At 45.5% G+C, this 26,525-nt stretch overlaps 1 protein-coding gene across 1 annotated transcript; it reads left to right on the top strand.

Moving 5' to 3' along the window:
- Positions 1-26,525, top strand: LOC129842605 (uncharacterized). Its single transcript, XM_055911234.1, has 17 exons — positions 1-184; positions 450-616; positions 718-2,671; positions 2,754-2,927; positions 3,007-3,180; positions 3,537-3,710; positions 4,170-4,216; positions 4,353-4,902; positions 6,408-6,595; positions 8,682-8,719; positions 10,716-10,780; positions 10,913-11,127; positions 11,318-11,574; positions 19,219-19,353; positions 19,481-19,613; positions 19,713-19,742; positions 23,642-26,525. Exons 1-17 carry the CDS (start codon positions 69-71, stop codon positions 23,974-23,976), a joined length of 4,752 nt encoding a protein of 1,583 aa, XP_055767209.1. The 5' UTR covers positions 1-68; the 3' UTR covers positions 23,977-26,525.

Genomic DNA, 26,525 nt, shown 5'->3' with positions numbered 1-26,525 from the left:
GTGAGCTGTGACTTACATCTAAAACGAGTCTCTCTGGGGAGAGAGAGGAGGGGACCACTGCCTCTAAAATGAGTCTCTCTGGGGAGAGAGAGGAGGAGACCACTGCCTCTAAAACGAGTCTCTCTGGGGAGAGAGAGGAGGAGACCACTGCCTCCAAAATGACTCAAGACACCAGTTCTAAGAAGTAAGAGATGAATTGTAAAATATACATGGTTAACCTGTTATAACAGGTTAAAAATATCAAACTAATGAAAAGTGTTACAAATTACATAAAATGTAGGTCTTCATCATTCATTTAAAAGGCAAAAAATGGATTTAGCAATTGCAGACTGTAGATTTATAAAGAAACCTCAGGACTTCTAGAAGTTCCACTATACTGTTGCTAAAAGGATGTAGATGAGGTATTGATGTGATAATGATGAGGTGATCTGTCTCCCTGTTTTGTTCAGTGTCCAGAAGCCCAGAGCAGAGTCACCTACAACCAGCCTGCTATCAATGAAGAGTGATCAGCCACCTGTTTTCAGCCAGGAACCATTACCAGATGACAATAAGGAAGTGGAGAGTTTGGACAGTGAGGATGCATTAAATATCACAGACAGCCTTCTGGACAGAAGAAGTAAGACTGTATTTCATACAATATTACAAAGAATGGTAAAAAGGCCCTTATAAAACACACACACAAACTTATGAGTCTCAACTCTCATTGTTTTCCTACAGGTGAAACTCTGCTGACAGTCCAACAAGACATTAAGGCTAAACTGAAACACAAGTATCAACATATATCTGAAGGAATTGGACACCATGGAAACCAAAGTCTGTTCAAGGACATCTACACAGAGCTCTACATCACAGAGGGTGGAAGTGGAGGGCTCAATAATGAACATGAGGTTAGACAGATAGAGATGGCATCCAAGAAACAAACCACACAAGAGACACCAATCAAATGCAACGACATCTTCAAGCCTTTACCTGGACAAGACAAACCTATCAGAACTGTGCTGACAAAAGGAATCGCTGGCATTGGAAAAACAGTCTCTGTGCAGAAGGTCATCCTTGACTGGGCAGAGGGAAAAGCAAATCAGGACGTTCATTTCATGTTTCCTCTTCCTTTCCGTGATCTGAACCTGAAAAGGGACCAATACAGTCTGATGCAACTTCTTTCCCACTACTTCTCAGAGCTGAAAGAGATTGACAGCATTGAAGATGGTGAAACCAAAACTGTTTTCATTTTTGATGGTCTGGATGAGTGTCGACTTCCTCTAGACTTCAAAAACAATGAGAAGTGCTGTGATGTCACGAAGCCAACCTCAGTGGACATGCTGCTGACAAACCTCATCGAGGGGAATCTGCTTCCCTCTGCTCTCCTCTGGATAACATCAAGGCCTGCAGCAGCCAATCAGATCCCTCCTGAGTGTGTTGACCAGGTGACAGAGGTACGAGGGTTCAATGATCCACAGAAGGAGGAGTATTTCAGGAAGAAAATCACTGATCAGAATCTGGCCAATGAAATCATCACCCACATGAAGACATCAAGGAGCCTCCACATCATGTGCCACATGCCAGTCTTCTGTTGGATATCAGCCACTGTCCTTGAGATGATACTGAAAGAGGCAGAGAAGGATGAAGTCCCCAAAACTCTGACCCAGATGTACTCACACTTCATACTCATCCAAATCATTGTGAAGAACAGGAAGTACAACAAAGCCACAGAGACCAACCCAAAGGAACTGTCTCAGTCAGACAAAGAGATGATCCTGAAACTGGCAAAGCTGGCTTTCCAACAGCTGCAGAAGGGCAACCTGATCTACTATGAGGAGGACCTGAGAGAGTGTGGCCTTGATGTCACAGAGGCATCAGAGTACTCAGCGTTGTGTACAGAGATCTTTAAAGAAGAATCTGGGCTGGACCAAGAGAAGGTCTACAGCTTTGTGCATCTGAGCATTCAGGAGTTTCTAGCAGCAGTGCATGCTTTAGAATCATGTCTGGACAAGAAGGAAAATGTTTTCTCCCCCAAAGCAGTCACTGGTGTTGATGATGATGATGAGGAGGAATATGAGGAGAATGATGAGGAGAAGGAGGGGGATGAGGAGGAGGAGGAGGAAGATGAGGAGAAGAATTATGAGGAGGAGGAGAAGGATGACGACGATGATGACGATGAGGAAGAGGATGAGGAAGATGATGACAATGTTGAAGAGAAGGAGTCATTCAAATTGTCTGACTTACACAGGAGCGCAGTGGACCAGGCCTTGAAGAGTGAGAATGGAAACCTGGACCTGTTCCTCCGCTTCCTTCTGGGTCTCTCACTGGAGTCCAATCAGAATCTGTTACGAGGCCTTCTGACACAGACAGGAAGTACAACACAGACCAATGAGGAAACAGTTGAGTACCTTTCAGACAAGATCGACGAGGAATCCTCACCAGAAAGGATCATCAACTTGTTCCATTGTCTGAATGAACTTGGTTCCAACTCTCTAGTTGAAGACATGCAGACCTCCCTGCGTTCAGGAACTCTTTCAGAAACAAGACTAGAACCTGACCAATGTTCAGCCCTGGCCTACCTGTTACTGATGTCAGAGGAGGTGCTGGAGGAGTTTGACCTGAAGACATACAACACATCAAAGGAAGGTTATCAGAGGTTGCTGCCGGTCGTGAAAACCTGCAAGAGAGCACTGTAAGTTCTGTTATTGAGTTGATGTTTACAGTATCATTATAATGAAGGATTTATATATCAACAGATTATATCCTCTCTCCAGACTGGATCACTGTGAACTCACATATAAATCCTGTGAGACTCTGGTCTCAGCTCTGCAGACACCAAACTCCCCCCTGAGAGAACTGGACCTCAGCTACAATGACCTGGAAGACCGAGGAGTGGAGCTGCTCTGTGTTGGACTAACCAGTCCACTCTGCAACATACAGACACTAGTGTGAGTTAAATATCTTCAGTATGAGTTATTATGTGGATGTTTTAATCATGTGTTAATCATGTGCTCTACTCCCCTCTAGTCTAGGTCAGTGTGGTCTGACAGAGGGTTGCTGTTCAGATCTGGCCTCAGTCCTGAGTTCACCCAACTCACAACTGAAACAACTGGAGCTGAGAGACAATGACCTGCAGGACTCAGGAGTTACACTGCTGTCTGCTGGACTGGAGGATCCAGATTATAAACTACACACACTGGGGTAAGTACAGCTGTTTCAGTCAGGTTGGTACTGAGCTGAGTTACACTGCTGTCTGCTGGACTGGAGGATCCAGACTGTAAACTACACACACTGGGGTAAGTACAGCTGTTTCAGTCAGGTCTGTACTGACCTGAGTTACACTGCTGTCTGCTGGACTGGAGGATCCAGACTGTAAACTACACACACTGGGGTAAGTACAGCTGTTTCAGTCAGGTTGGTACTGAGCCTAGTAAAACAAATACTCTGAAAATCTGATGTTTCATCACAATGTTTGTGTCATGGACAAATGTATGGGTGACCTACAAGATGATTGACACCAGTACACCAACCTAGACAGCTGTTGTGTGTCTCTGTAGGCTGTCTGGCTGTCTGGTCACAGAGGAGGGCTGTGCTGCTCTGTCTTCAGCTCTGAGGTCAAACCCCTCCCACCTGAAAGAGCTGGACCTGAGCTACAATCACCCAGGAGACTCTGCAGGGGGACTGCTTTCAGCTGCTCTGGTGGATCCCACATATAAACGGATGAAGCTGAAGTAAGTCAGAATAGATGTCCTAATAGTGTGAGCAGCGGTTGTGTCATATGTAGTGTAGTAGGGTCAGTAACATGAGGACATGATGGTAGAATTAAGGGGAAGTTTACTCAGCAGGCTGAGCACTCCAACACAGCATACATCATCACCACATGAATACTCTTCCTCTGCATCTCTGATATCCTGTTGGAATTGTACTCCGTTCTGTATGCAGTAGGTAGGATAGAATACCTGTATGTCTCTAGTAATGAATTGTACTCCGTTCTGTATGCAGTAGGTAGGATAGAATACCTGTATGTCTCTAGTAATGAATTGTACTCCGTTCTGTATGCAGTAGGTAGGATAGAATACCTGTATGTCTCTAGTAATGAACTTGGATAGTGCACCAGAACACAACAATATGGTTTAAATGTTGATTGCTTTATTAGGTCTTTGTCAGTCAATAACCTGTTTCTCCTACAGTGTGGATCATGGTGGAGAGTGCAGGCTGAAATCAGGGCTGAGGAAATGTAAGTCTCTTTAATCCTAATTAACTGCATATTCAGAACTATAGTAACATAGTAACTAATCAATACTTGTTCTGTACCTACAAAACAACATTTTATATGAAGATGTGGTTTGATTAAACTCTCCTTTTGTCTACAGATGCCTGTCATCTCAACCTGGACCCAAATACAGCACACCCACAGCTGGTACTGTCTGAGGGGAACAGGCAGGTGACACGGGTGGTGGAGAAGCAGCATTATGAAGACCATCCTGACAGATTTGACTTTCATCCCCAAGTTCTCTGCAGAGAAGTCTTATCTGGAGGTCGTTATTACTGGGAGGTGGAGAGGGATTGTGGCATGGCTTACATTGGTGTGGTGTACGAAGGACTGAAGAGGAAGGGAGGGAAGGTTGACAGTAGGATTGGAGCCAATAGGAAGTCCTGGTGTTTGTACTGCTCTGATAGAGGTTATTACTTTGACCATGCTGGAGTCAGTAGGAGATCCATCTCTCGTCCTGATTCTAACAGAGTTGGAGTGTATCTGGACTGGCCAGCTGGTACTTTGTCCTTCTATAGTGTGTCCTCCTCTGGTACACTGACACACCTTTACACAGAACACACCACATTCACTGAACCCCTCTATCCTGGGTTTAAGGTTTACTCCTCCTCAGTGACCCTGTGTCAGATAGATGACCAACACATTCAGAGGTGAGTCATAGCAATGTTTTTATCATTTGTTTTCCTCTAGAATCATTTCTATAATTAGATTAGTAGTGGTGTGTTTTAATGTGTTCTGTTGGACCTACAGACAGTTAGATTAGTAGTAGTGGTGTGTTTTAATGTGTTCTGTTGGACCTACAGACAGTTAGATTAGTAGTAGTGGTGTGTTTTAATGTGTTCTGTTGGACCTACAGACAGTTAGATTAGTAGTAGTAGTGTGTTTTAATGTGTTCTGTTGGACCTACATACAGTTAGATTAGTAGTAGTGGTGTGTTTTAATGTGTTCTGTTAGACCTACAGACAGTTAGATTAGTAGTAGTAGTGTGTTTTAATGTGTTCTGTTGGACCTACAGACAGTTAGATTAGTAGTAGTGGTGTGTTTTAATGTGTTCTGTTGGACCTACAGACAGTTAGATTAGTAGTAGTGGTGTGTTTTAATGTGTTCTGTTGGACCTACAGACAGTTAGATTAGTAGTAGTGGTGTGTTTTAATGTGTTCTTTTAGATGTTACCTCTGTAATGTCAGTCACACTCTAACCACTAGAGGGAATCAGAACCTGTTGAATAGGAGAGCCTCACTGTAATGTCACTCTCACTCACGTGTAGGTCTCAATTTTGTGTCACAAGCGCAATGCAGTGTTTTGAGGGAGGGAGAGTGTGTGTAACTCATGATACCTGGTGACTTCACATCTCTAGGGGGGAATGTAACTCATGATACCTGGTGACTTCACATCTCTAGGGGGGAATGTAACTCATGATACCTGGTGACTTCACATCTCTAGGGGGGAATGTAACTCATGATACCTGGTGACTTCACATCTCTAGGGGGGGATGTAACTCATGATACCTGGTGACTTCACATCTCTAGGGGGGGAATGTAACTCATGATACCTGGTGACTTCACATCTCTAGGGGGGAATGTAACTCATGATACCTGGTGACTTCACATCTCTAGGGGGGGAATGTAACTCATGATACCTGGTGACTTCACATCTCTAGGGGGGAATGTAACTCATGATACCTAGTGACATCACATCTCTAGGGGGGAATGTAACTCATGATACCTGGTAACTTCACATCTCTAGGTGGGGAATGTAACTCATGATACCTGGTAACTTCACATATCTAGGGGGGAATGTAACTCATGATACCTGGTAACTTCACATCTCTAGGGGAGAATGTAACTCATGATACCTGGTAACTTCACATCTCTAGGGGGGAATGTAACTCATGATACCTGGTGACTTCACATCTCTAGGGGCTTTCATCAAGATAAACAATGTCACCTGTAATGTCACCATCAGTATTGGCTTTATGGAAGGTGACATAGTGGGTTATGTCACATTTAGGCAATGCACCGTACACAGGGAGCTGTTCTATCACCCTTTATGCACCCTTTGCACTGCTTATGAAGACTGTATGTATGCTATATCAAGCCTTTATAAGTTGTATTTAGTTTAATCTCAGTCTAGCCTTCTGCTTTACCAACACCAGAGACCATGATGGAGAGAGTTGGATCAAGCCTGGACCTGAGAACACCAGAGACCATGGTGGAGAGTGTTGGATCAAGCCTGGACCTGAGGACACCAGAGACCATGGTGGAGAGAGTTGGATCAAGCCTGGACCTGAGGACACCAGAGACCATGGTGGAGAGTGTTGGATCAAGCCTGGACCTGAGAAATGTGAGTGTTAACTGATAATTGTTTTTAAATCAAACTATGATTAAAGCGTTCATTATACTTGAGTCCCGGGCAAGGAACACAATAATGATCTATTTGGTCAAAACAAACTTAAAGGTAGAGTCAGCGATTATGACGTAGATGCACAAAGTAAACAACATAGTGCAGGGGTTCTTAAACTTTTTCAGCCTGGGACACAAATTACAGATGTTGTGTTTTTCTGGGACCCAAGCTCAGGAAAATATGCAACTATATGTAAATATCGGAACATTTCATTGCCCTTATGCCTAAAACAAATGCAATATAGACAAAAACAAATAACAATTAAATGAAATACCCATATAAATATGTATTCATGTTAATTTTCCCCCATTAAAAACATTCTTACACATCTGCCTAGGTTGGAACTGTTGCTGCTAAAATACAATAAATAATTTTCTTTCTTAGCTGGAATAAACTGATTGATCACATCACACAGATGTAGACTAGAAAACACACACAGTCCTAATGAGAGGTGTGTGTCTGGTTGAAGTTTTCAACAAGCAGGTCTGTTCTGGGCTCCGTGTTTAACAGTGCAACCCTGAGGTCATACTCAGCCTAGAGACTGTTTATGTACTTGTTTTTGAAGTATGTCAGAGTTGAGAACCCAGACTCACGTATGTATGTGGAGCCAAACTGGGTCAGAGCATCTACTGCTTTCTCAGTCAGGCAGGAGACCGCTTCCTGCTGTAGGTGAGTGTTTGCCTCAAAAATCATCTTGCTTCAGTTTATTCCAGTTCAGAATACTAATTATTACTTGTATTTAAACAGCAGCAGTTCCAACCAAGACTAGTTTTCAACAATCATTTCTACAGTAAGATATATGTACAGTAGGCCTGATAATATTTGTTTAAATATTCATCTGTACTGTTACTAAGTGTTGCACCATCAGTAACTAGCTAGCTTGCTTTCGCTAATTGTAGCTATTAGCTGTGTACAAGGCCAGTGGATTGTTTGAAAGAGAAACTCACATCTACTACTATGAGAGTTAGTACTCCCTTATCTCTGCTTATCATCACCTGTTATAAAATGACAACAATGTCTTGCTAGCTGACTTAGTTTTCCACCGTCGAAGCATTCTGCCTTGTTCTGAAAGAAGTCACTGGGTTTACCATCATGCTGTGGATGTTTGGTCAGGACGTGTCGTTTTATTAATTTGTTCGTTTTGAGAGACTCATTACTAACGTTAAGCACTTCCCCGCACAAAACACACCGAGGGCGCTCCTCGTTATTTCTCAACGTTTGTATTAAAGAGAGAGAAACTCATCCCTGTATTTGCGTTTTATGACAATTGAGCTCAGTCAGAACTTGTGGCTAGCATGAGTCCATTTGATGACAGCGGCGAGTGATGTTGAGTGGGAATGACAAGTCAGTGGCAGACAGGGCATCATCTGCTGCTGAACGACAGAGATGTGTCGCGGAGTTATCTTCAAGAAAACCGCAGAAATAATATCCGGTGAACCGCGAAGCACACGGGCATCTCCCTCTCCTACTCACGAATAGCTGCCAAACTGAACAGAGAGCGCAGATGCACTTGGCCGAATCAATTCCAGTAATTAATGAAATAATTATACATTTACTCTGACACGTCGTGACCCACCATGAACAGGTCCGCGAACAAGTCCGTATAGTGGGTCAATTTCTGCAACAACTAAGAGCGTTGGAGCGCAAGGCTAGACCACTGTTTTGTTTCCGTGGTTACCACGTTGTAAGAGAGTGAAGAGAACCGTTGCACATGGACAGATACTGTGTGAGAGAGAAGTCAGGCATCTTGCTCATCACAATATCTGTGGTGCTGCTCCTACATCATCATTTAGCTGACTCTACCTTTAAGCTCTCATCCTAGGATCTAGCAGAAATCAGACCCTCAACATTAACAAAACATGGACCAGAACAATGTTGTTTTCTGCTTCCACAAACATTCATTAATATAACACTAATGTCAGATTAGGGTATGTTAATGTGTGGCCATTGAGACTGTTGCTCACTTACAATAATTTGTATTACAATAAGATTTTCCGTTTTAAATAACAACTACTTTTGACTTCAGTGATTCCTCAGAGCTGTAAGACTTGTGACCATGTTGAGGTAAGTCATAATGTCAATTATTTTACATCAAATCAAATGTATTTATAAAGCCCTTCTTACATCAGCTGATATCTCAAAGTGCTGTACAGAAACCCAGCCTAAAACCCCAAACAGCAAGCAATGCAGGTGTAGAAGCACGGTGGCTAGGAACAACTCCCTAGAAAGGCCAGAACCTAGGAAGAAACCTAGAGAGGAACCAGGCTATGAGGGGTGGCCAGTCCTCTTCTGGCTGTACTGGGTGGAGAGGAACCAGGCTATGAGGGGTGGCCAGTCCTCTTCTGGCTGTACTGGGTAGAGAGGAACCAGGCTATGAGGGGTGGCCAGTCCTTTTCTGGCTGTACTGGGTGGAGAGGAACCAGGCTATGAGGGGTGGCCAGTCCTCTTCTGGCTGTACTGGGTGGAGAGGAACCAGGCTATGAGGGGTGGCCAGTCCTCTTCTGGCTGTACTGGGTGGAGAGGAACCAGGCTATGAGGGGTGGCCAGTCCTCTTCTGGCTGTACTGGGTGGAGAGGAACCAGGCTATGAGGGGTGGCCAGTCCTCTTCTGGCTGTACTGGGTGGAGAGGAACCAGGCTATGAGGGGTGGCCAGTCCTTTTCTGGCTGTACTGGGTGGAGAGGAACCAGGCTATGAGGGGTGGCCAGTCCTCTTCTGGCTGTACTGGGTGGAGAGGAACCAGGCTATGAGGGGTGGCCAGTCCTCTTCTGGCTGTACTGGGTGGAGAGGAACCAGGCTATGAGGGGTGACCAGTTCTCTTCTGGCTGTACTGGGTGGAGAGGAACCAGGCTATGAGGGGTGACCAGTTCTCTTCTGGCTGTACTGGGTGGAGAGGAACCAGGCTATGAGGGGTGGCCAGTCCTCTCCTGGCTGTACTGGGTAGAGAGGAACCAGGCTATGAGGGGTGGCCAGTCCTCTTCTGGCTGTACTGGGTGGAGAGGAACCAGGCTATGAGGGGTGGCCAGTCCTCTTCTGGCTGTACTGGGTGGAGAGGAACCAGGCTATGAGGGGTGGCCAGTCCTCTTCTGGCTGTACTGGGTGGAGAGGAACCAGGCTATGAGGGGTGGCCAGTCCTCTTCTGGCTGTACTGGGTGGAGAGGAACCAGGCTATGAGGGGTGGCCAGTCCTCTTCTGGCTGTACTGGGTGGAGAGGAACCAGGCTATGAGGGGTGGCCAGTCCTCTTCTGGCTGTACTGGGTGGAGAGGAACCAGGCTATGAGGGGTGGCCAGTCCTCTTCTGGCTGTACTGGGTGGAGAGGAACCAGGCTATGAGGGGTGGCCAGTCCTCTTCTGGCTGTACTGGGTGGAGAGGAACCAGGCTATGAGGGGTGGCCAGTCCTTTTCTGGCTGTACTGGGTGGAGAGGAACCAGGCTATGAGGGGTGGCCAGTCCTTTTCTGGCTGTACTGGGTGGAGAGGAACCAGGCTATGAGGGGTGGCCAGTCCTTTTCTGGCTGTGCCGGGTGGAGATTATAACAGAATATGGCCAAGATGTTCAAGTGTTCATAGATGACCAGCAGGGTCAAATAATAATAATCACAGTGGTTGTCGAGGGTGCAACAGGTCAGCACCTCAGGAGTAAATGTCAGTTGGCTTTTCATAGCCGATCATTCAGAGTATCTCTACCGCTCCTGCTGTCTCTAGAGAGTTGAAAACAGCAGGAGTCTCAAAGCCAGGTGTGTAGTGACCAACCATTCATACTGGGATATAGACAGTCCTGTGTTCTGCTTGTAGGCATGCAGGATTTTAGCTGTTGTCATATTTTGTCATTAGAGAGTTTAATTGATAAATCACCAGCATTCCATGTAATATTGAATAAATACATTAGATAAATGAATGTTTATTTAATGGGCCAGTTTCCCAGACACAGATTAAGCCTAGTCCTGGACCTTAAAGAACTTTCTATTGAAACTTCCATTGAGCATGCTTTTTAGTCCAGCACTAGGCCTGTGTCCAGGAAACAGGCCCCATATGTATTACTGACATGCTTGTCCTTGTTCAGGACTCCACACACTGGCTTCAGATTGAACCCTTGACTTCCACTGTCCAGGGAGTGACAACGTTCAGGTAAAATAACTACTTTTAACATTTCCTTCCACCTGCTAGTGTATTTCCCCATTACCTTTGGGAATAGTCTTCTAATCCAACCTCTCCATTTGACCATTGACCCTCTCTACCATATCTTGTTGTTGCCCTCAGACACAGGACACCCAAAGGGAGTTATGAGTGCACAGTGTCTGGGCTCCGCTGGCTGTGTGAGAGAGATGTCATTCTGAAGTATCACTTCAGGAACTGGGATCCCTACAGTCAACTTCTGAAAGACATGCAGTACACACAAGGTGGTCCATTGCTGGACATCACTATGGAGTTAGGTGAACTGGAGGAAGTTCATCTGCCACACTTTGTCTGTTTAGGTAAAACCATATAGAAATAGTATTCAGAAAGACATTTCCATGTAACTTTGTTTCACTTCCTGAATGAATGAATGTACTATTCTGGGAGTTTGAGTTTACTGTGATCTGGCACTGCATATTCTTTGTGTTTTAGTTGGATGAAAATAATACAATATTTGTCTTTCTGTCTCCTTTTTATTGTGTTGTTCAGGGACCAACCCTTCTCTGAGGAATGAGATGAAGATTCTTCATGTAGAGGAACATGGAGTGTCTTTAGAGGAAGTGCATGAGGTCACCAGATTCCATGCTAAGATTCTCCATCCCAAGTTCTCACCTATCTCTCTGATACTGAGATTACTGTCTTGGAACGTAGATGTCCACTGTGACGTGGTCCTCTATATGGCAGTAATAAAGGCAACAGTAATTTCAAGGCTGTACCTGCTTCTCAGTGACTCCAGTCAGAAAAAGGTGAGGCACTATTTTTTTTTTTTTTTTTTTTTTTTTTTACAGTTATTTTACCAGGTAAGTTGACTGAGAACACGTTCTCATTTGCAGCAACGACCTGGGGAATAGTTACAGGGGAAAGGAGGGGGATGAATGAGCCAATTGTAAACTGGGGATTATTAGGTGACCATGATGGTTTGAGGGCCAGATTGGGAATTTAGCCAGGACACCGGGGTTAACACCCCTACTCTTACGATAAGTGCCATGGGATCTTTAATGACCTCAGAGAGTCAGAGTAAATATTTATTGCATTTTCCTTTTCCAAATGGGCGGTCATTTAGAATGCATAAGATACTGTATTTACGATAGAGACATCGTTTCTCCCTTTGTTCCTCAGTCTTCCCGCTCTTTCACTCAAACCCAGCCCCCTTTTCTTTGTGTAACCAGCTGTCATATCTGTTCTGAAGTGACAACAGTGTCGTGTCTTTGGCTATGCCGGATTAAGTGATATGACATGCTGTTCTATAAAATCCTTTCTCTGTAATTAATATTACCTGAATGAGCTAATCATGTAAATGTAATTAACTAGAAAGTCGGGGCACCATGAAATAATATTTAGAGCTTTTATCTTCCGAATAAACTCTTAAAGACCTAGTAATATTTTACATCAATAGTAGTCAATATTAATCGTCACCTTATTTCAGTCTCATCTGAAAGTTGTAAATTCTTGGTTATCTTCACGAACCCTGGCTAACAAGTTGAATCAGCAATACAAAATTGGGTTTAATTATTTATTTACTAAATAGCTAACTAATCACACAGAATTACATATACACAGAATTAATCATACCTTGATTACAAATTACGTCATAAAGGAAAATGTCCCTAGCGGACGGAACAGATGTGACAGCTGGTTACACAAAAGAAAAGGGGGCTGGGTTTGAGTGAAAGAGCGGGAAGACTGGGGGAACAAAGGGAGAAGCCATGCTATCGTAAATACAGTATCTTATGCATTCTAAATGACCGCCCATTTGGAAAAGGAAAATGCAATAAAGATTTACTCTGAGCTGCGCTTTGGTAGGTTGGTGGTAGATGGAAGGCCGTGTCCTTTGAAGAATGTCTCTGCTGGTAAATTGGATACGTTGTAGTAACGTCGTTGTGTGGTAGACGGGATACTCTGTCTGTTCTTTCCTAGCCCACGTTTGCAGCTGCTGTTGCTAACTCAACGGCTAGGAGGTATCACTTCTGTAGTGAATAAGAGTTCAAAGTTCATACCATTCGCAACCAAAGCTCACGCTGAGGTTGGCTTCGTACTGTAGTTATTATCTGAACCATTCTGACATCGGATTGTTATCCTAATGTACCCGGATCAGTTGACATGTTAGTCCTTTTAACGTATGGACCGTCGTCCTCACATCCTCGGAACAGGAGGTTACATTTTCGTCAAGGCTTTATATAGTGGAGCTAGAAGGGTGTGTTTGAAAAGTTTTATAACCCATGTCTCTTCACAGGGACGGGCCACTGATTGAGCAGAACCCTAACCTTATGAAAACCCAAATCTCTCATTTGGAAGCTGAAATTACATTTAATCTTTTCACCTATCATTTTCTATTCAAACATTTAAATTAAACAACAATTCCATGTGAATCTGATAACTATAATGTGTAGACTTTCCACGGTACCTTTTATGTCATCCTATCATTGATAAGAATGTCTCAGATGACAACTGAACTGTCATCATATTCATTAAGTACCACCGCATATGTTCAATTGGTCGGATTACCAGAATATAGTTCATTTCCCCCCACCTTCTGATGTTCCCAGAATCTCTGTCACGAATCCCGCCGAGGATGGTGCTTCTTCCTGTTCGGGCGGGGCTCGGCGGTCGTCGTCACCGGCCTACTAGCTGCCATCGTTTCTTTCGTTTTGGTTTCTGTTTATTTGGGCTGATTGGGTGCACCTGTTTTAGTTTAGGTTGGTTGGGTAGGCTATATAAGGTTAGGTAGCCCGCTGGCTGTTGTGCGGGCTTACTTACTGTTATGTTGGTGTAGGATCTTGTAGTGGATTTTGTTATTTTCCTCGGAACAGTTTAGTCTGGTGTTACTTGGACTTTTCTGATGTGCCCGTATGTGTTAGGGCAGGATTTTCCCGTGCATTGGAAAATAAATCCACGAACCTTAAACTTTGCTCTCTGCGTTTGACTCCATTCCACCCAGCACTCCTAGTAGCTCTGACAGAAGCCCGCACCACCTATGGAGTCAGCAGGAGCCACGACCACCCCTCTCCCAACTATGGAGGAGCGTGTCCAGCATCATACCGCTGTACTTCAGCGTATCGGATCAGCGATGGACATGATGATGGAGAGGATGGAACGATGGGAGAGGAGTGGTCTCCCGGCGCCCCCTACAGCTCCCCTGCAGACGACACAACCCACTCCCACAGGGTCATCGGCTGCGACCAGCTCTTTGCGTCTCACCCCACCGAAGGAGTACGATGGAGCAGCGGCTGGTTGCCAGGGGTTTTTGCTCCAGCTTGAGCTATACCTGGCTACCGTGCGTCCGACTCCCTCGGAGGAAGAGAGGGTAAGCCTCCTTGTCTCCTGTTTATCGGGGAGAGCCCTGGACTGGGCCAACGCGGTATGGAACAGCCCAGACTCTGCTCGGGACCATTATGCAGAGTTCACCCGTCGGTTTCGGGTTGTGTTCGACCACCCACCAGAGGGCCGAGCGGCGGGTGAGCGTTTGTTCCACCTGAGACAGGAGACGAGGAGCGCCCAGGAGTTCGCTTTAGAGTTCCGGACTTTGGCTGCTGGAGCGGGGTGGAATGACAGGGCCTTAATAGATCATTACCGTTGTAGCCTTCGGGAGGACGTCCGTCGGGAGCTAGCTTGTCGGGACACCACACTATCTCTAGATGAACTGATCGACATGTCGATTCGACTGGATAACCTGCTAGCTGCCCGCGGGCGTTCAGAGGGGGTCCTGTCCATTCCACCTCCCAGCTCTCCCGCTCCAACTCCAATGGAGTTGGGAGGAGCTGCATCTAGGGGGACCGGAGGAGGTGGCTCTTCCTGCACCTACTGTGGCCGGAGAGGACACACTTCGGACCGGTGCTGGAGGAGTCCATCTGGGAGTCAGGATGGCAGGCGGAATACTCCTCGGCCACCTCAGGTGAGTAGGCACAAGACTCACCCAGAGCTCCCTGTTGGTCATATGTTTTTGGTTATTTTTTTCCCTGCGTTTTTCCCCTCTCTTCAGCATAAGGCGCTAGTCGACTCAGGCGCAGCTGGGAGTTTTATGGATCGCGGACTCGCCCGTAGGTTGGGTGTTCCGGTGGTGCAGATAGACCCACCTTTCCCCGTGCACTCCCTAGATAGCCGACCGTTAGGGTCAGGACTGGTCAGGGAGGCCACGATTCCGCTGGACATGGTAACCCAGGGGGATCATAGGGAGCAGATCAGTTTTTACCTTATTGATTCACCTGGTTTTCCAGTGGTATTGGGGATTCCCTGGCTAGCCATTCACAATCCCCTCATTTCCTGGCGACAGGGAGCTCTTCAGGGGTGGTCAGATGAGTGTTCAGGTAGGTGTGTGGGAGTTTCCATCGGTGCCACATCGGTGGAGAGTTCAGACCAGGTTTCCACTGTGCGCATTCCCCCAGAATATGCCGATTTGGCTATCGCTTTTAGTAAGAAGGAAGCGACTAAATTACCCCCTCATCGACGGTGGGATTGCGTGATAAACCTTCAGGAGAACGCTGCACTTCCCAGGAGTCACGTGTACCCTTTGTCACAGGAGGAGACGTTGGCTATGGAGACATATGTCACGGAAGCTCTGGGACAGGGGTTCATTCGGCCCTCCATGTCACCCGCTTCCTCGAGTTTCTTTTTTGTGAGAAAAAAGGACGGAGGACTGCGTCCGTGCATTGATTATCGAGGTCTAAATTCAATCACAGTGGGATTTAGTTATCCACTACCTCTGATCGCTACGGCGATGGAATCATTCCACGGAGCGCGTTTTTTCACAAAACTGGATCTCAGGAGCGCGTATAATCTGGTGCGTATTCGGGGAGGAGACGAGTGGAAAACAGCGTTTAGTACCACATCAGGCCACTATGAGTACCTCGTCATGCCGTATGGGTTGAAGAATGCTCCAGCCGTTTTCCAATCCTTTGTAGATGAGATTCTCAGAGACTTGCAGGGGCTGGGTGTGGTAGTATATATTGATGACATTTTGATCTATTCGGCCACACGCGCTGCTCATGTCTCCTTGGTGCGCAGGGTGCTTGGGCGACTGCTGGAGCATGACTTATACGTCAAGGCTGAGAAATGTGTGTTCTCCAAACCAGCCGTTTCCTTCCTGGGTTATCGCATTTCCACTTCGGGGGTGAGGATGGAGTGTGACCGCGTAAACGCCGTGCGTAATTGGCCGACTCCAACCACGGTAAAGGAGGTGCAGCGGTTTTTAGGGTTTGCCAATTACTACCGGAGGTTTATCCGGGGTTTTGGTCAAGTGGCGGCACCAATTACCTCACTGCTAAAGGGGGGGCCGGTGCGTTTACGGTGGTCGGCTGAGGCAGATGGAGCCTTCAACCAGTTGAAGGCAAGGTTTACTGAAGCTCCCGTGTTGGCGCATCCGGACCCTTCGTTAGCGTTCATAGTGGAGGTGGATGCGTCCGAGGCTGGTGTTGGAGCCGTGCTATCCCAGCGCTCGGGCGCGCCGCCGAAGCTCCGTCCCTGTGCTTTTTTTTCTAAGAAGCTGGAGCCGGCGGAGCGGAACTATGATGTGGGGGATCGGGAGTTACTAGCTATGGTAAAAGCCCTGAAAGTGTGGAGACACTGGCTTGAGGGGGCCAAATACCCTTTTCTCATCTGGACTGACCACCGAAATCTGGAGTATATCCGAGAGGCGAAGAGACTGAGTCCGCGTCAGGCTAGGTGGGCCATGTTTTTTACTCGTTTTAGATTTAAGATCTCTTACCGACCAGGTTCCCTTAACACCAAGGCTGACGCGCTGTCACGTCTGTATGACACGGATGACCGGTCCATCGATCCGACTCCCATCCTTCCAGCCTCGTGTCTGGTGGCCCCGGTGGTATGGGAGGTGGACGCGGACATCGAGCGGGCGTTAAGGGTAGAACCTGTGCCATCCCAGTGTCCAACTGGCCGTAAGTACGTACCGCTTGGTGTTCGTGATCGTTTGATTCGGTGGGCTCATACACTACCTTCTTCGGGTCATCCGGGGATTGAGAGAACAGTGCGGGATCTTAGGAGGAAATACTGGTGGCCCACTTTGGCTAAGGACGTGAGACTCTATGTCTCTTCCTGCTCGGTATGCGCACAGAGTAAGGCTCCTAGGCACCTACCGAGAGGGAAGTTACAACCCCTCCCGGTTCCACAACGGCCATGGTCTCATTTATCGGTAGATTTCCTGACTGATCTTCCTCCTTCTCAGGGGAACACTACCGTTTTGGTCGTTGTGGATCGGTTTTCTAAGTCCTGTCGTCTCCTTCCATTGCCTGGTCTCCCTACGGCCCTACAGACTGCGGAGGCTCTTTTTACTCACGTCTTCCGGCATTACGGGGTGCCGGAGGACATCGTATCTGATCGAGGTCCCCAGTTCACGTCCCGGGTATGGAGGGCGTTTATGGAGCGTCTGGGGGTCTCGGTCAGCCTTACCTCTGGGTATCACCCTGAAAGTAATGGGCAGGTAGAACGGGTGAACCAGGAAGTGGGTAGGTTTCTGAGGTCGTATTGCCAGGACCGGCCTGGAGAATGGGCAAGGTATGTTCCGTGGGCAGAGTTGGCCCAGAATTCACTCCGCCACTCCTCAACTAACATGTCGCCATTTGAGTGCGTATTGGGGTACCAGCCGGTCCTGGCTCCGTGGCATCAGAGCCAGACCGAAGCTCCTGCGGTGGAGGAGTGGGTCCAGCGCTCTAGAGAGACCTGGCGGGCAGTCCAGGCCTCTCTCAGGCAGGCCAGTGAGCGTCAGAAGAGGAGCGCTGACCGCCACCGCAGTGAGGCCCCTGTGTTCGCACCAGGGGACAGGGTCTGGCTCTCGACCCGAAACCTGCCCCTCCGCCTGCCCTGCCGGAAGCTGGGGCCACAGTGTGTGGGGCCATTTAAAGTCCTGAGGAGGATAAACGAGGTGTGTTATAGATTACAACTCCCCTCTTATTATCGTATTAACCCCTCGTTTCATGTGTCTCTCCTCAGGCCGGTGGTAGCTGGTCCCCTTCAGGAAGGTGAGGTGCCGGAGGTCCCTCCGCCCCCTCTGGATATCGAGGGGTCCCCGGCGTACGCTGTACGAGCTATTCTGGACTCGAGACGCCGGGTGAGGGGCCTGCAGTACCTCGTTGACTGGGAGGGGTACGGTCCGGAGGAGAGGTGCTGGGTACCTGGGAAGGATATTTTAGATCCTTCCCTCTTGGCTGATTTCCACCGTCGCCACCCGGATTGTCCTGCGCCTCGCCCTCCGGGTCGTCCTCGAGGCCGGGGTCGGCGCGCTGCGGGAGCCGCGCGTCAGAGGGGGGGTACTGTCACGAATCCCGCCGAGGATGGTGCCTCTTCCTGTTCGGGCGGGGCTCGGCGGTCGTCGTCACCGGCCTACTAGCTGCCATCGTTTCTTTCGTTTTGGTTTCTGTTTATTTGGGCTGATTGGGTGCACCTGTTTTAGTTTAGGTTGGTTGGGTAGGCTATATAAGGTTAGGTAGCCCGCTGGCTGTTGTGCGGGCTTACTTACTGTTATGTTGGTGTAGGATCTTGTAGTGGATTTTGTTATTTTCCTCGGAACAGTTTAGTCTGGTGTTACTTGGACTTTTCTGATGTGCCCGTATGTGTTAGGGCAGGATTTTCCCGTGCATTGGAAAATAAATCCACGAACCTTAAACTTTGCTCTCTGCGTTTGACTCCATTCCACCCAGCACTCCTACTAGCTCTGACAATCTCTATGTTAATCAAAGGATTTTCAAATGTCACATCAGTAGGGTAGAGAGAGGAAAAAAGGGGGGAGAGGTATTTATGACTGTCATAAACCTACCCCCAAGCCAACGTCATGACAACAGTATGTTGAAACTTACTGAAGGAAAGCTGATAGTTTCTTGAAAATCTCTAGATTACAAAGACAACATGCAGCTCTGTGAGAAATCTATTTCTGTCTCATTCATTTGAAGAGCCAGTAGACAGCACTCCTCCCTCTGGCCGAAAGAGAACCCAATGCCCCTGGGCAGTGAAGGGGACATTGCCCTGTGTAGGGTGCTGTCTTTCAGATGGGACGTTAAACAGGTGTCCTGACTTTCTGAGGTCATTAAAGATCCCATGGCACTTATCGTAAGAGTAGGGGTGTTAACCCCGTGTCCTGGCTAAATTCCCAATCTGACCCTCATACCATCATGGCAACCTAATCATCCCCAGCTTCCAATTGGCTCATTTTCCCCCTCTCCTCTCCCCTGTAACTCTTCCCCAGGTCATTGCTGTGAAAGAGAATCATGTCTCAGTCAACTTACCTGGTACACCTTTAACATAATCTCCTGGTAAAATAGAGATAGTAAACAGTAGTGTACACATTTGTTGTTGTTGACAAAAAATGGATTGCTCAGTGAGCTGCATGTTGTGTGAATTATGAGACTACATTGTTCTGACTGACTACTACGTTGCTCATTTTGTAGGCTGTTCGGGATCGGGAGAAAGATCAGATATCCGAAGGATATAAAGAATTTCTCCTGTCAAGTCCAAACGGGTCCTTAAAGCTGAACAGTTGGTTTGCGTTCAAGAATCCCCACTCCACTTCCATCTATCCAGAGGTGCAGTTTTATCAGGCTGAGGACATGAATCTGTCATATTGTATATGAATAACTGGAATATCATTCTATTTCACTATTTCTCTCTCTGTCTGTTGTCTCAATCGTTGCACCATATGGCCTCCTACAGAAGATTCAGCTGTTACCAGCAGACACCAGACCAAGCTGTTGTCAGATGGTTATGGGAAACACAGGGGTTGACATTGAGATGGAGTTAATCGGGGATGATGAGAGGACAGTATGGAAATCAGTGGTATCAAAAGGTAAGAAATACTACACATGAACAGTATGTCAATCATCAATGTCCTTTTCTAACAGATGCTATTTACATGTTATGATATATTCTCTTGTTTGTTTTTCAGATGTATACAGCAAAGACTCTCATCCAACACGTAAGTTTGTTTTTGTGGACGAGGTTTATAAAACGGGTTATAGAGCTAACATCTCTTCATGTTGTGATGAAGGACAATGATGAAGGTCTTCATGAGTCATGTTCAGTGGGGTGATGAAGGTCTTCATGAGTCATGTTCAGTGGGGTGATGAAGGTCTTCATGAGTCGTGTTCAGTGGGGTGATGAAGGTCTTCATGAGTCGTGTTCTGTGGGGTGATGAAGGTCTTCATGAGTCGTGTTCAGTGGGGTGATGAAGGTCTTCATGAGTCGTGTTCAGTGGGGTGATGAAGGTCTTCATGAGTCGTGTTCAGTGGGGTGATGAAGGTCTTCATGAGTCGTGTTCAGTGGGGTGATGAAGGTCTTCATGAGTCGTGTTCAGTTTGGTGATGAAGGTCTTCATGAGTCGTGTTCAGTGGGGTGATGAAGGTCTTCATGAGTCGTGTTCAGTTTGGTGATGAAGGTCTTCATGAGTCGTGTTCAGTGGGGTGATGAAGGTCTTCATGAGTCGTGTTCAGTGGGGTGATGAAGGTCTTCATGAGTCGTGTTCAGTTTGGTGATGAAGGTCTTCATGAGTCGTGTTCAGTGGGGTGATGAAGGTCTTCATGAGTCGTGTTCAGTTTGGTGATGAAGGTCTTCATGAGTCGTGTTCAGTGGGGTGTAATGATATAGAACATTCAGACAGAAATACAGAGCCTTGCAAAAGTATCTGCATCACATTTTATTGTGTTACAAAGTGGGATTTAAAGGGATTTCATTGGAATTTCTTGTCAAGTCTACACAAAATACTCAGTAATGTCAAAATGGAAGAATATATATCTTAGATTGATATAAATTAAATTCCTAAAATATAGTTGTTCCATAAGTATTCAGCCCCCTGATTTGATACATGTTAGAAACACCTTGGCAGCCATTACAGCTGTGCATCTTGGGTAAGTCTCTAATAGCTTTACACACCTGGATTGTACAATATTAGCCCATTATTATTTTCATAATTATTCAAGCTCTTTCAAAATGTTGGGGATCATGGCTAGACAGCCATTTTCAAGTCTTGCCATAGATTCTCAAGCAGATTTAAGTTTAACTCGGCCACTTAGGAACATTCACTGTCTTCTTGGGAAGCAACTCCAGTGTAGATTTGGCCTTGTGTTTTAGGTTATTGTCCTGCTGAAAGGTGAATTCCTCCCCCAGTCCCTGGTGTAAAGCAGACTGAACCAGGTTGTCCTCTAGGAGTTTGTCTGTTCTTAGCTCCGTTCTATTTCTTTTTATCCTGAAAAACTGCCCAGTATTTGCCGATGTCAAGCATACCCATACCATGATGCAGCCACCACCATGCTGGAAAATGTGGTAGTTACTCAGTGATGTGTTGTGTTGGATTTGCCCCAAACATGAGGCTTTGCATTTAGGCCAGAAAGTGTCTTCCTTTGTAGATGTTTTTTACAGTATTACTTTAGTACCTTGTTGCATATAAGATGTATGTTTTGGAATATTTTTATTCTGTATATTTGTATTCTTCTTTTCACTCTGTCATTTAAGTCGCTATTATGGAGTCACTACAATGTTGTTGATCCATCCTCAGTTTTCTCCCATCACAGACATTTGAAGTCTGTAACTGTTTTAAATTCACCAATGTCCTGGTGACATCACTAAGCTGTTTCCTTCCTCTTCTGCAGCTCAGTTCAGAAGGACGACTGTATCGATGTGTCTATGTGGTTTAATATGTAATCCACAGCATCATTATTAACTTGACCACACTTAAAGAGATATTCAATGTCTGATTTGTTATTGTTACCCATCTACCAATCACTGCCCTTCTTTATGAGGCTTTCAGAAAGATCCCTGGTCTTTGTAGTTGATTCTGTGCTTGAAATGCGTTACTTGACTGAGGGACCTTCCAGATGTTGTATCTATGGGGGACAGGTCCACTTTGACATTAGAGTATTTTCAGTAGATTGTTGGCAAAACATTACAATTAAATCCATTTTAACCTCACTATGTAACACAATAGAGAAATACAAGGGGTATGAACACTTTTTTGCAAGGCTCTGTATGTTATGTAGAATAGATAATCGTGTCAGCCAGGGTAGGCGTCAATTCCAAATAATTCAGTCAATTCAGGAAGTAAAGTGAAATTCAAATTCAATAACCGGAAAAGGGGCATCTATTTCCAATGACTTCTCAATTAACCTAATAGGAAAAATTATTAATTTCAAAAGTGTTTTCAATTATTTATTTATTTTAATTGACTAACTTATTTTAAATTAACTACAATTAATTAATTAATATCAGAGGAATGTTAACTGGAGAGACTGCAAGATGTAGAAACAGCTGCTGTTAACCCTAAAGCCATATTCATTTAATTGACCCCCCTTCAGCATTAACATTCCCTGGCATGCCTGCTGAGGAGATTCTGAAGACACACTGGGACAAAATCGTTCAGGGAGTGACAAACCCAATGCCAATAGCAGATGATCTGTTGTCAAAGAGCATGATTGGTAAAGAAGAGTACTCCAGAATAAAAGCTAAAGAACCTAAACAGGAACAAATGAGAGAACTACTGATTGCAGTCCACCCTAAAGGGCCGTTCATCTTTCCCTCGATCCTGACTAGTCTCCCAGTCCCTGCCGCTGAAAAACATCCCCACAGCATGATGCTGCCACCACCATGCTTCACCATAGGGATGGTGCCAGGTTTCCTCCAGATGTGACGCTTGGCATTCAGGTCAAAGAGTTCAATCTTGGTTTCATCATACCAGAGAATTTTGTTTCACATGGTCTGAGAGTCCTTTAGGTGCCTTTTGGCTAACTCGAAGCAGGCCATCATGTGCCTTTTACTGAGGATTGGCTTCAGTCTGGCCACTCTACCATAAAGGCCTGATTTGGTGGAGTGCTGCAGAGATGGTTGTCTTTCTGGAAGGTTCTCCCATCTCCACAGAGGAACTCTGGAGCTCTGTCAGAGTGACCATTGGTTTCTTGGTCACCTCCCTGACCAAGGCCCTTCTCCTCTGATTGCTCAGTTTGGCCGTGCAGCCAGCTCTAGGAAGAGTCTTGGTGGTTCCAAACTCCTTCCATTTAAGAATGATGGAGGCCACTGTGTCGTGGGGACCTTCAATGCTGCAGAAATTTTTCGGTACCCTTCCTCAAACCTGGGCCTCGACATAATCCTGTCTCGGAGCTCTACAGACAATATCTTCAACATCATGGTCTGGTTATTGCTCTGACATGCACTGTCAACTGTGGGACCTTAAATAGACAGGTGTGTGCCTTTCCAAATCATGTCCAATCAATTGGGTTTACCACAGGTGGACCCCAATCAAGTTGTAGAAACATCTCAAGAATGATCAATGGAAACGGGATTCACCTGAACTCAATTTCGAGTCTCATAGCAAAGAGTCTGAATAGTTATGTAAATAAGGTTCTGTTTATTTTTAATAAATTTGTAAACATTTGCAAAAATCTGTTTTCACTTTGTCAGTATGGGGTGTCGTGTGTAGATTGATGAGGGAAAACATTTATTTAATCAATTTTAGAATAAGGCTGTAACGTAAGAAAATGTGGAAAAAGTCAAGGGGTCTGAATACTTTCTGAATGCACTGTACAAACCAATGGCATGAGAGCCAGTCAACATGGTTTACTGTAGGACCTGGACTAGTCCTGATTCATAAAAGGCTGAAGTCAAGAACAATGACCTCTCCTCCAGGACTTGATGTAGATTATCCTGGTTCTGAATGCCCCAGTCTGTTTTTCTTTGTCTGTGAAACCATCCTAAATATGAATGTGATATGTTCAGGTCATTATTGTAAAAGATAATGTTTTCTCAGTACTTTTATTTTAGGAGTCTGCTTCTAAATGACTGAAATGTAAAATGTACAAATGTAGTTATTTTGTAACCTGACTCTCTCAGGTGCTGTGTTGGGGGCAGGAGGTCCGGCTGAGAGCAGTCTGACTGGTTCTCCAGAGCACCAGCTAAGTTCTGTACGGACAAAGTTTGTGAACCAAGTGTCAAAAGCTGTCCTGAATGGACTGCTGGACGGACTCCTGCAACACACAGTCATCAACCAGGAGGAAATGGAGTCAGTGAAGGTGATCGCTGAGAGGGCAGAGAAGGCACGTGACATCATCGACATGGTGTTGAGAAAAGGAACGGAGTCATGTTCCAGGATGATCAACCTTCTTGGGGAGCTGGACCACTGTCTTTGTTCACAGCTTCAGATCAACAGTGTTGGGGTACCAACCTAATGGTAGAATGGATAGTAACAGTGTTGGGGTACCAACCTAATGGTAGAATGGATAGTAACAGTGTTGGGGTACCATCCTAATGGTAGAATGGATAGTAACAGTGTTGGGGTCCCAACCTAATGGTAGAATGGATAGTAACAGTGTTGGGGTACCAACCTAATGGTAGAATGGATAGTAACAGTGTTGGGGTACCAACCTAATGGTAGAATGGATAGTAACAGTGTTGGGGTACCAACCTAATGGTAGAATGGATAGTAACAGTGTTGGGGTCCCAACCTAATGGTAGAATGGATAGGAACAGTGTTGGGGGTACCAACCTAATGGTAGAATGGATAGTAACAGTGTTGGGGTACCAACCTAATGGTAGAATGGATAGTAACAGTGTTGGGGTACCAACCTAACGGTAGAATGGATAGTAACAGTGTTGGGGTACCAACCTAATTGTAGAATGGATAGTAACAGTGTTGGGGTACCAACCTAATGGTAGAATGGATAGTAACAGTGTTGGGGTACCAACCTAATGGTAGAATGGATAGTAACAGTGTTGGGGTACCAACCTAATGGTAGAATGGATAGTAACAGTGTTGGGGTACCATCCTAATGGTAGAATGGATAGTAACAGTGTTGGGGTACCAACCTAATGGTAGAATGGATAGTAACAGTGTTGGGGTACCAACCTAATGGTAGAATGGATAGTAACAGTGTTGGGGTACCAACCTAATGGTAGAATGGATAGTAACAGTGTTGGGGTACCAACCTAATGGTAGAATGGATAGTAACAGTGTTGGGGTACCAACCTAATGGTAGAATGGATAGTAACAGTGTTGGGGTACCAACCTAATGGTAGAATGGATAGTAACAGTGTTGGGGTACCAACCTAATGGTAGAATGGATAGTAACAGTGTTGGGGTACCAACCTAATGGTAGAATGGATAGTAACAGTGTTGGGGTACCATCCTAATGGTATAATGGATAGTAACAGTGTTGGGGTACCAACCTAATGGTAGAATGGATAGTAACAGTGTTGGGGTACCATCCTAATGGTATAATGGATAGTAACAGTGTTGGGGTACCAACCTAATGGTAGAATGGATAGTAACAGTGTTGGGGTACCAACCTAATGGTAAAACGGATAGTAACAGTGTTGGGGTACCAACCTAATTGTAGAATGGATAGTAACAGTGTTGGGGTACCAACCTAATGGTAGAATGGATAGTAACAGTGTTGGGGGTACCAACCTAATGGTAGAATGGATAGTAACAGTGTTGGGGTACCAACCTAATGGTAGAATGGATAGTAACAGTGTTGGGGTACCAACCTAATGGTAGAACGGATAGTAACAGTGTTGGGGTACCATCCTAATGGTAGAATATGTCATGACGTTGGCCTGGGGATAGGTTTATGACAGTCATAAATACCTCTCCCCCCGTTTTTCCTCGCTCTACCCTACTGATGTGACATTTGAAAATCCCAAGAGGTTAACATAGAGATTCTGGGAACATCAGAAGGTGGGGGGAAATGAACCATATTCTGGTAATCCGACCAGTTGAACATATGCGGTGGTACTTAATGAATATGATGTCAGTTCGGTTGTCATCTGAGACATTCTCATCAGTGATAGGATGACAAACTCTACAGTGGAAAGTCTGCACTATGTAGTTATTGGATTCACATAGAATTGTTGTTCAATTGAAATGTTTGAATATAAAATGATTGGTGAAAAGATTAAATGTAATTTAAGCTTCCAAATGAGAGATTTGGGTTTTCATAAGGTTAGGGCTCTGCTCAATCAGTGGCCCGCCCCTGTGAAGAGACATGGGCTGTAAACTATGAAAAACACCCTTCTAGCTCCACTATATAAAGCCTTGACGAAAATGTAACCTCCTGTTCCGAGGATGTGAGGACGACGGTCCATACGTTAAAAGGACTAACATGTCAACTGTTCCGGGTACATTAGGATAACGATCCGATGTCAGAATGGTTCAGATAATAACTACAGAACGAAGCCAACCTCAGCGTGAGCTTTTTTTGCGAATGGTATGAACTTTGAACTCTTATTCACTACAGAAGTGATACCTCCTAGCCGTTGAGTTAGCAACAGCAGCTGCAAGCGTGGGCTAGGAAAGAACAGACAGAGTATCCCGTCTACCACACAACGACGTTACTATCCAATTTACCACCAGAGACAATCTTCAAAGTACTCTGTTGGGCAACACGGCCTTTCATCTACCACCAACTTACCAAAGCGCAGCTCAGAGTAAATATTTATTGCATTTTCCTTTTCCAAATGGGCGGTAATTTAGAATGCATAAGATACTGTATTTACGATAGCATGGCTTCTCCCTTTGTTCCCCCAGTCTTCCTGCTCTTTCACTCAAACTCAGCCCCCTTTTCTTTTGTGTAACCAGCTGTCACATCTGTTCCGTCCGCTAGGGACGTTTTCTTTATTACATCATTTGTAATCAAGGTATGATTCATTCTGTGCTTATGTAATTCGGTGTGATTAGTTAGGTATTTAGTAAATAAATAATTAAACCCATTTTTGTATT

The sequence above is a fragment of the Salvelinus fontinalis genome, unplaced genomic scaffold, assembly GCF_029448725.1.
Source record: "Salvelinus fontinalis isolate EN_2023a unplaced genomic scaffold, ASM2944872v1 scaffold_0056, whole genome shotgun sequence".
NCBI lineage: Eukaryota > Metazoa > Chordata > Actinopteri > Salmoniformes > Salmonidae > Salvelinus > Salvelinus fontinalis.
Note: the sequence above shows the minus strand (reverse complement) of the source record. Positions and strands in the feature narration are given on the sequence as shown.

Bases quoted from the DNA above. Each gene is read 5' to 3' on its own strand.
- LOC129842605 (XM_055911234.1), top strand. From the start codon at position 69: ATGAGTCTCTCTGGGGAGAGAGAGGAGGAGACCACTGCCTCTAAAACG. The intron at 3,711-4,169 runs GTAAGTCAGAAT...TTTCTCCTACAG, and splicing joins TATAAACGGATGAAGCTGAA to TGTGGATCATGGTGGAGAGT. The intron at 4,903-6,407 runs GTGAGTCATAGC...TACCAACACCAG, and splicing joins GATGACCAACACATTCAGAG to AGACCATGATGGAGAGAGTT.